Below are 10,743 nucleotides of genomic sequence, written 5' to 3' on the forward strand. Positions count from 1 at the left end.
TACTCAATGGAAAATACCAGAAATAAGCTGGGCAATGGTGGCAGATGCAGGGTAGGGGCAGGAGGATATCTGTGTGTTCAAGGCCAGCCTGGTCTACAGAACTAGTTCCAGGACAACCAGAGCAACACAAAGAAACCCTGTCTGGAAAAACCAAAAAAAAAAAAAAAAAAAAAAAAAAGGAAGAAGAAAGAAAGAAGGAAAGAAAATACCAGATAGTGGTGTGGTGGCATACACCTTTAAACCCAGCACATGGTGGAGGGGAAGAGGGAGAGAAGAAAGCTGTCTCTATGACTCTGAAGTCAGTCAAGGCTACACTATCTAGACCCTCTCTAGAAAAAAGAAAGAAAATACCAGAAATAAGTTGTAAGTTTTAATTGATTTCCATTATGGCAAATTGTTAAAATTTTTCTATTTTACAATTAATGTTGTTAATCTCTTACTATGCCAAATTTATAAATTAAAACTTTATCACAGGTATATTGTACATGTGGAAAATAGAACATATGGGGCTCACTGCTTCCCAGCTCTGACTGCCCACTGGGGGTCATGAAACATCCCTCAGATGAGGAGGCACTGTCCCAAATTCACAACAGTGATCTCATATTCTTGACAAACCATGTTTGTTAAAACCACAACAGGAAAAAATATAAATGTTCTGAACACATCAGAAAAAAATACCAACCTTTTGATAAACTATGAGTTTAATTCCTGTCACTACACCAAATATATCATGGCTGCTTTCTCCAGACAGTATTAATACCCACAGCTGTACAAGAGAAAAATAATTTTTAAAAATCAGTATTTTCTTAGAACACTTTGCTGATGCAGCGCTATAATCTGGTGAAGAGTTGGTTTTTGTTCCTTGAAACAGGGTGTTGTTACAGCCCAGGCTGGCTTTGAACTTTTGATCCTCGTACTTTTGCCATAAAAGTACTGAGATTATAGGCATGTACCACCAAGGCAGGCAAAATTACTTTTATCGCTTAATACTAGTCACTGGTGACTTTGAGCAGTGGACAAAAAGCTAGATTTCTTGAGCTTGACTACACAGGAAGCCTGGACTCCACAGGCAACCACAGCTGAGAGCCCGTCACTGTCTTTAAGATTTCAGGCCTCTCACCCCAAATGCCCAGCATCTGAGAGATTCCCTCTGAACTCAAGTCACCATGAAGACCCCTTTCTAAGGCTAGCCGCTCTGGGCTTACCCAAGCTGCCTCTGCAGCAGTGCTAGTTTCCATGGAGACTGCTGAGGGTCTACTGAGCAGTCACCTCTGGTACAGGTCTGCTGAGGTCATGGTTTGTGTTCCTTAGCACTTTTAAGGCACTCAAAGCTCTCTATCTAAGGTTTAGCCCCCACATCCAGGACTTGCTCACCTTTGGCTATAGGCTAGGAACTTGAACTTGACAAAGCTACAGGGCCAAGACCCCATCCTCAGCGCAGGAAATCCCATTCTCTGGATGTGGGGCCCTGAAGCTCTTGGGGCTGGGAATGTAGCTCAGTAGAAGAGCACTTGTCCTTGCCTGGGATCCTCATGGTCTTGGGTTCAATTCCTAGCATAAGTAAAAAAAACACAAACCTCCTTACATGAGACCTTGTATTATAGTGTCCATTTCTTGATTTAATAGCCTATATCCTGTTTCCACTTCACAGGATATCTCTCTTCCTATCTCTGAATCTATCCATGATAAAAACCAAGACAAGGGCAATCAAAAAATCACATTCTTAAAGTCATGACTTCAAGCTTGAGCACATTTATATAAAAAAGTATAAACTGCCAGGACTTGGACCTCATGCTTGTATCCCAGCACATGGGAGGCTGAGACAGGAGGATTGCTGTGATTTAAAGACCAGCCTAGACTACATAATGACTTCCAGCCTGAGGTGCAGAGTAAGACAGTTTAAACACCCTCCCCCAAAGGAGAAAAAATAGAGAGAGAAGAAAAAAAAAAAGATTGCTCTACGATTTAAAGCAAATTCAGGTCACCCACATATGGCCCACTGAATTCAGATCCAGGGGTTTATCAAATTCCAGGTGACTCTTTAAACTCTGGCCGATGGTGGCACACTCCTTTAATCCTTGCACTTGGGAGGCAGAGGCAGGCAGATCTATGAGTTCGAGACCAGCTGGGTCTACACAGCTAGTTCCAGGACAGCCACAGCCAGGGCTGTTACACAGAGAAACCCTGTCTCAAAAAAACAAAACAAACAAACAGAAAAAAAGATTAAAAACAAACAAACAAACAGACAAAAAAAGACAACCAAAGCCCTGGGAAACTCTGTCAGTGTCCCACACACAGTTAAAAACCAGGCGTAATGGTAAGAGCCTGGGGGTACTCGAGAGGCTGAGGCAGGAGGACTCCTCTTGGACAACTTACTGAGACCCAGTCTCAAAAGAAAATCCACAAAGAAGGTTGGATGTATCTCAGCTCAGTAGTAGAGTGTTTGCCTAGCATGCACAGGGCCTTAGGTTCAATCCTCCTATCCCTCCCTGCAAAATGGAAGAGTGAAGACATTCTCGCCGAAGATCAAGTTCTCCAGTGAACAGGAACACTGTGTTTTCTCATGACCCACATGAAGGGTGCTGGTAAAGATTCAAAATCATCTCTGCTGATTTAGTCCTTCAAGAGAAGGGTGCTCTGGGGAGGGGCAGTGCTCAGTTACAGCTCCGTTTTAAGTTTTTCATACAAGTCGTCCTGGTCAATCATGTCCTCATTGCCATTCCAGCGATGGTAGGCAAGGAGAGCTGCATTGTAGCCAGCAATGGCACTCATCTCCATGCAGCTGGCAGCAAACTCAATGCCGTTGAGGTAATAGAGTCGGTCATGGAGGATGATGGAGGGACACTTCTGAGGGGGCTCATAGTAAGGATAGGACAGCCATGGCTTCCGAGCAGCATAGTCATAGGACAGGAAGAGTTTTGAAATCTGCTCTTTGGTGAGAATGTCCCTAGAGAAGGTCTTCCACACTTGCATGCCATCCACCGCCCGTGCAGGACCCTCCTTCTCTTTTACAGAGGCCACAATGGACAGGCTGTTAATAAACATATCTGAGTCATCAGTGATAAGAATTGTGGAGAGGCCAAACTGGTCCTTGGGTCTGGAGCTGAAGAGAGTGGAATTGAGTTCTCCTTTAATGAAAGTTGTCACCAGGTGTTGATATGGGTCATTGAATTCCTCAATGGGAGGGTCAAAATTGAGGAAAGTTATGCCAGACATCTTGCGGTTCAATGGAGCAGCCACAAGGACAATGTCATAGAACTCAGAATGGGTCTCAGATCCTGTTTTATATACCACTTCATACATCTTCGTGGGATTTCCTAGAGAGCACAGGGAAGCATGGATTTCTTAGTGCTTCTAACACACTCAATTTCAGGCCTTCTCAAAGTTATTCTGTAACATTTTTTTTTTTGCCTTGTTTGTGTTCATGTATGTGTGTGGAGGCCAGTGGTGAATCTCAAGTGTCACCCCACCCCATCCCCAGGAGCTTCCATGTTGGTTTTTTGTCTTTTTTTTTTTTTTAGGATTTATTTTTTATTATTTTATGTATTGAAATGTTTGCCCACATGTATGTTTGTGTACTAAGTGCATGCCTGGTGCCTGTGGAGGCCAGAAGAGGGCGTTAGATCCCCTGGAACTGGAGTCACAGGCAACTATGAGCTGCCAAGCGTGTGTTGGGAATTGAACTTAGGTTCTTTGCAAAAGCAGCAAATGCTCCTAACCACTGAGTCATCTCTCTAGCCTCCCACCTTACTTTTCTCTCACTGTAGCTCACCAACTACCATATGTTGGCTACCAGTGAGCCCCAAGGATTTCCCCATCTCTACTGTCTCCAGCACAATTGCAAGCACTTGCCAAAAAGCTCAGCTCTATATGTGGGTCCTGGGATCAAACTGGAGTTCCCAAGCTTATGTGGCAAGCACTGTACTGAAAAGGCTCTCATCTTCCCAGCCCTGCTTTTATTTTTGAGACAGTGTCTCGTGAAGCTTAGGCTACTTTCAAACTCACTATGCTGCCAAAGATAACCTTGAACTTCTGATCCTCCTGCTTCCACTTCTTTCTGGAAGATTGGAATTATAAGCTTATGTGCCAGAGGCTGGAGAGATGGCTCAGCAGTTAAGAGCACAGGCTGCTATTCCAGAGGACCGGGGTTCCTTTCCCAGCACGCACATGGTGGCTCACGCCTGTCTGTAACTCCAGTTCCAGGGGATCTGGCAACCTTACACAGACATGCATGTAGGTAAAACACCAATAAACATAAAATAAAAATAAGGTATGTGCCATCACCTAGTTTTTGTAGTGCTGGAGATCAAACCCATGGCTTCATGCATACGAGGCAAGGACTCTACCAACCAAGATGCACACCCAGCCTAGAAAGTGTGTATGTGTGCTATGAATACAGGTTATGTACACACACCTATGCATAGATGTGTCTGCATCTGGACATGCACACAAAGGCTAGAAGGACATGGGGTATCATGTTATACAGCTCTTTGCCTTATTTTCTTGAAACAGGGTCTCTCACTGAACTAGAACTAGCAGCAAACGGTAACATTATTTCTGCCTATATCCTCCAATTTAGTGAAGAATTCTGTCTTGGTTGGTAAGTGGCCCTCTCCCATCCACTTAGATGTTCTGCTCCAATGCCTTCAGACACCGCCAGGTGACCTTCAGGCTTAGTGGCATACAGCTTTAATCCCAGAATTTAGAAGGCAGAGGCAGGTGGGTCTCTGTGAGTCTGAGGCCAACATAGTACACATAGTGAGTTCCAGGAGAGCTAGAGTTTTAGATACAAAAACTCTATTTATATTTATTTATTTATTTATTTATTTAGGTTTTTCAAGACAGGGTTTCTCTGTTTTGCTTTGGAGGCTATCCTGGAACTCGATCTGTAGACCAGGCTGGCCTGGAACTCACAGAGATCCACCTGCCTCTGCCTCCCAAGTGCTGTGATTAAAGGCGTATGCCACCAACACCTGGCTATCCTTAAAAAAGTGTGTGAGTGTGTGTGTGTATGTGTGTGTGTGTGTGTGACATTTTCTTCCTGAGCTGTCATTTTTGCAAGAATAACCAGGAACAAACAATCAAAGTTCAGCCTCACCTGTCTGCTTGGTCCTTGTCTTCTCCTCTATGGACACTACGGAGCCAGTTATAAGGTTGCTGCTGGAGGCCTGAAGGAGCCCTGAGCAAACAACTTTATTACCACCTTCCACTGCCCAAAGGTTGGAATCAGCAGCTGTCATTGACACTGCCCCTGTCAGGAGGGAGCAAAAACACGTTTTAGTTCTGTCTTGGTTGGTATGTTGCCCTCTCCCATCCACTTAGATGTTCTGCTCCAATGCCTCCAGACACTGCCAGGTGACCTTCAGGCAACAGACACTGGAACTAACAGAAGCACAGGACCCTCTACCCCTAACAACTCACAGATAAAAATAAACTATGTTGGTAAAAATGCTTGAGACACACTTGGGAGGCAGAGGCAGGCGGATCTCTGTGAGTTCGAGGCCAGCCTGATCTCTAGAGCGAGTGCCAGGATAGGCTCCAAAGCTACACAGAGAAGAAACCCTGTCTCAAAAAACCAAAAAAAAAAAAAAAAAAAAAAAGCTTGAGACACTAAGAAAGGCAGCTTCCTCCATCCCCCATCCCCAGCCTGATGCCAGAGCTCCCTCCGTCAGTGGCTAACTTCCTTAGCTAAGGCCATCCTGATTTCCTCCAATAGTCTCTTACCCACAAAGGCGTTGAGGTCAGTGCTTTGACCAAAATTGACCCTCATGATAGGAGCGATCATCTCGTTGAGGAATGTCTCAGAGAAACCTGCTTTCTGCAGGTTTTCACGGAGAGTTTGGTTAAGCAGTCGGACGTAGTCATCCCCTCCAATAGCGAACATTAACTTTTCTACACTGCTGAAGGCATAGTCATGGGACTGATAACGATAAATCCTTGAAAGAAAGAGAAATGACCACTAAATCCCATGCAGAACAGGGGACTATAAACAGCCTCAGAAGGATGAAAGAGATACTAGACTTGGGAGGCAATCGCAGACCAGCCCTGGATACACAGTAAAATTCTATCCTTTTTGTTTGTTTTTCAAGACAGGGTTTCTTTGTAGGCCTGGCTGTTTTGAAACTAGCTCTGTAGACCATGCTGACTTCAAACTCAGAGATCAGCCTGCCTCTGCCTCCCAAGTGGTGGGATTAAAGGCATGAACCAACACCAGTTTGTGAAATTCTATCTTAAAAAAAAAAAAAAATTCACCTTGTGCTGGTGGTATACACTTTTAATCACAGCACCCAGGAGGCAGAGGCAGGTAGATCTCTGTGAGTTCAAGGCCAACCTGATCTACAAAGTAAGTTCCAGGACAGCCAGAGCTGTTGCACAGAGAAACCCTATCTTGAAAAACCAAACCAAACCAAACAAACAAACAAAAAATAAAACCAAAACACGATGGATACTGCTGCTCTTGCAGAGGACCAGAGTTCTGTTCCCAGCACCCACAAGGCAGCTCATAATCACCGCAACTCTTTTTCTAAGAGTTCTGATGCACAGGATCACAGACATGCACAGGATCACAGACATACATGCAGACTAAACACACATACAGTTTTGTTTTTGTTTTTTGTTTAATAATGAATTGACTTCCATGTCTCTGCTTGGTGAGTTAGTTCCTCCTACCAGTCAGGTAAGGTACTGCTCAATCTCATCTTTCACAGACCTCTGTTCCTCCCCTCTGCCTTTCATCCCAAGACATCTTTAGATCTCACTTAAAGTCTAGAATACATAATCTGACAGTAAAAAAGAAAAGAAAGAAAGAAAGAAAGAAAGAAAGAAAGAAAGAAAGAAAGAGGGATGACAAGATGGCCCAACAGATAAAAGCATTTTGCCTCACAAGCCGGATGACCTGAGTTTAATGCCCAAAGCCCATATTGGAAAGAGACCTGACTCACAAAAGCTGTCCTCTGTGCATCCACATTCCCATCACATACAACACACAATGATAATAAAATTTTAAAAAAACAAAACCAGCTGGGAGCCAGGAGGTGGTAGTTCACGCCTTTAATCCCCAAACTCGGGAGGCAGAGGCAGGTGTATTTCTATGAGTTTGAGACCAGCCTGGTCTACAAGAGTTAGTTCCAGGACAGCCTCCAAAGCCACAGAGAAACCCTGTCTCAAAAAACAAACAAACAAAAAAACCAACAAAAATAAACCCCACCAAAGCCAGCTGGGCGGTGGTGGCACATACCTTTGATCTCAGCACTTGGGCAGAGACAGGTAGATCTCTGTGAGTTCGAGGCAAGTATGGTCTACAGAGTGAATTCCAGGACAGGCTCCAAAGCTACAGAGAAAGCCTATCTCAAAAGACCAAAAAACAAACAACCAACCAACCCATCAAAAACCAAATCTCATTTCAGTTTTACATTTACTGTTAAGTTCCTATGCTCAGAATCTCATTCACCTATGCTCCAGCACAATGCAGCATTAAGAGGAACTCTCCAGACTGAGTTGGCCTGAGTGGGAACCCCAGCTTTACCACTTGCTAGGTGAGTGGGTGAGTGGCCTTCCACACTTAAAACCTGGACATCCTCCATCCTCCACATCTGCAAAAAAACAGCCAATAGCAGTGGCTCCCGGGCCAGCTGCCATGAGAATCGATGTTTTTTTGTTTTGTTTTGTTTTTTTCTCAACCCCAGCTTCTGAATTGTGCTTTGCAAACGTTTCTTTAGTGTTGCCAGACACACTTAGATGCTGTACAAAAGTCATCTCCTTAAATGGGATGGTCAGGCATACCAGGCAAGCGTTCAACCATTGAGCCATATCTCAGCCCTTGCAAAGCACAATTTAGAAACAAAACGGCCAACGTGATCAGCTCCCAAAAGGAGTGATGATCTGCATGTTTTCTGTGAACCATTTTGCCTAACAAGGCGGTAACTAGGTGGTGAACTAGTTCAGGGAACTGACGTTTTAGCGCTCATCAGAACGGAAGGTCTTAAATTCAGCAGAAGCAGGATAGTCACCTCATGAACTTGTCCAGCAAGTCTTCTACCCACATGTGCATTCTCAGAGATTGAAATCCATAGCGCCACACCAGCTTGATCATGTTGATTATAAACCAGCTGCTCTCCTCAAACACCAGAGACTTCCCATCGTACACCCCCATCAGGCCACCTGAAGCTGGAACACTGGAAAGACCTGCCAAAACAGAGGAAGGGACTTGGGAGATGACTCAGTAGTTAAGAGCCCTTACTGCTCTTACAGAGGACCTGGGTTCAGTTCCTGGCACAGGCAGTACCTGTAACTCTAGTTCCAGGGGATCTGATGCCTTCTTCTGGCCTGTGTGGGCACCTACATTTATACACACACATACCCCACAGAGATACACATAGACACACACACAAACAGACACATAATCTTTAAAAGTCTTAAAACAAAGCACAAAAACCCAGAGGAAAGGTACACCAATGGCTTCTACATCATCCCAATGAAAAGGGAATTTGGGGGACCTGCCAGGGACATTCTGAGTGAGTGACTTAGGGGCTGTCTCCAGGTCTCAGGAGACACATTAGAGTTCTATGTTTAAAACAGGGTGGACACTGATTGCTCAATCCACAAACTGTCACACTAGGAGACAGGTCAGAAGATCATGTACACGTACCAAATTAACCCCACTATTTTTAGTAACGGAGAACGAAGCATCGGCCAGGGGTGAAAAAGACACCTGGGGAGTAAGATGTATGTACTCCATTCCTACGATGATCTTACTTTGCAATCCTAGGAATTCCAGGTAAATGGAAAAAGGCCAAAGTTACACAATATTCCCTAAAAGGGCTTGCAGAGGCCTGCCAGACTTCCTCACAACATGCCCTGCTCCTCTGCTGGCAGTGTATGTCATGCGTCCCTGTGAGCACATGTCTCTGTACCCTATTTGAATGACTTCATGCCAGGTGTTTGAAGCCTGTGGGTCTCATTTTTCCCATCAGAAAAATGAGCTGAAGTTTCTGCTAGCTCAAAACACCCTGATTCTTCAACCCAAACCTAGGGGTTTAAGAACTCACCGGGGTGGAGAGGGGTGTGGAGCTGTCTCAAGTCCCTCAAGGCTCAGTCCCTAAACGCATCTGCTGCCAAGCCTAATGACCTGAGATCAATTCCTGGGACCCACATGGTAGAGTGAAAGAACTGACTTGATCAGTTGCCCTCCATACACACACACTCTAGCTAGCTCAGACCTAAACCCCACCACCACTGTCACAAAAAATAAATAGCTAAAATATAATTTTTAAATAATTTTTTAAAGAATCAATAACAACAGCCATCCTCACTCCACCCTGTGGTTGTAATTTCAGAGAACTGATGACACACAGATAACTAGAGTCTCATTACAGGAGAGTGGCTCAAAACTAAACTGGTACCAACTGCTAAACCCCACAAGAGAAACAGTTTCACCAACTTCTCTGTAGAAGACAAACAAAGCAGAAACAACTCAGTTCTCTGTGTGATGAAAACACCTAGAGCCAGTCACACAAATCTGCTTAGCCCTAAGACCAAAATCACATACCCAGCTCTTTGACAAAACGCTTCATGTGCAAATTTAGAGGGTGGATGACAGAACCCCCTGACTCGTAGTCATGACCTTGCACCTTCAAAGTGGCCAGACGGCCCCCGACCTCTTCTCTTTCAAATACGTCAATCTTCACATCCTTCCCAAATTTCTTCCGAAGGTAATAGGCTGAGGAAGTACCACCAATTCCAGCGCCAACGATTGCTGTAAGGAGGGAAAAAGAGGAACCGTTTGTTTCCCCTCTTAGCAGTGTGGCTTCTGATTTTTAAAGGCTATTAAGCAATAATACACATTACTCAAGATTATAACCAACAACTTGGGGGAGCCTGGGGGCAGGGTTCTCTCTGAATTTGGACACGCGCTGCAAATGAAATAAACTAACACTAAGTCAAAAGATGCCCAGACATCTTCACAGATCTTTGTGGAAAGACCACCGGATCCACGGACCGTCCTGTACCCACTTCCCGGGGAGTCAGGAATGGGCCACTCCTGCACGCATTTTAAATAAAGTGGCCGCCATCTTCGCCCAGCTTTGTTCTTTGTCTTTCTGAGGCCCCAACACCATGAACGATCCCGAAAGACACAGCTTCAGAAGGGGACAGAGCGCCCGGAAGTGAAAACCCGAGGCAAACAAAGCCAAGAAGATAACCGGCCCTCTGGTTAGCTGCAGCGGCGGCGGCCTCGCAGGCAGAGCGCAGGTGCGGAGAGGCGGTCCAGCTTTTTTCAGGGGAGGGCTGGGGCGGGGGACAGACTGGTCCCTGTGCGCTGTCTGCGCGCCTCCGTCTGCCAGATAGATATCGACTCGGCTCCAGCGACAGAGGCGGGCTCCCGAGGGCGTCTAGCTCCTAGAGCTGTGGGCCTCCCAAGCTGAGGCTGCAGGGATACCAGGTCCCGAACCTGCCCACGCCTCCAGTGGCACCGTTCCACGCTCCGGAGCGCACGGCCGGCTCCTCCGGACCCCGATCTCCACCCTGCCGCGCGCGGGAAGACGGACCTCAGCATTGCCTCGCCTCCGCATCCCCCGCCACCTACCGATCCTGTCCGGCGGGGCCCGGGGCTCGGCGCTCGCCAGGCTGCCCAGTTCACACAGCAGCAGCCCCAGCCCGACCAGCAAGCCCACCATCCCCACGAAGTCGCGCCCCATGGCCTCCAGCAGCTGCAGACTGACAGTGGGTCGGCCAGCAGACCCGGAG

The 10,743-nt window shown here is 46.0% G+C and overlaps 1 protein-coding gene across 2 annotated transcripts; it reads right to left on the bottom strand.

Moving 5' to 3' along the window:
* Positions 1-357: 357 nt before the first annotated feature.
* Pcyox1 (prenylcysteine oxidase 1) lies at positions 358-10,743 on the bottom strand. Of its 2 annotated transcripts, none has more exons than XM_027428583.2 (6): positions 10,583-10,743; positions 9,548-9,754; positions 8,010-8,184; positions 5,725-5,936; positions 5,099-5,251; positions 358-3,317 (listed from the first exon to the last, which is right to left on the bottom strand). In XM_027428583.2, the coding sequence occupies exons 1-6, from the start codon at positions 10,692-10,694 to the stop codon at positions 2,659-2,661; spliced, it is 1,518 nt and encodes a 505-aa protein (XP_027284384.1). In that variant the 5' UTR covers positions 10,695-10,743; the 3' UTR covers positions 358-2,658. The 2 variants fall into 2 exon arrangements, with proteins under 2 accessions (XP_027284384.1, XP_027284385.1); XM_027428584.2 differs by lacking the exon at positions 10,583-10,743 and adding an exon at positions 9,933-10,204.

This window comes from Cricetulus griseus, chromosome 8, assembly GCF_003668045.3.
Source record: "Cricetulus griseus strain 17A/GY chromosome 8, alternate assembly CriGri-PICRH-1.0, whole genome shotgun sequence".
In the NCBI taxonomy this organism is placed as follows: domain Eukaryota; kingdom Metazoa; phylum Chordata; class Mammalia; order Rodentia; family Cricetidae; genus Cricetulus; species Cricetulus griseus.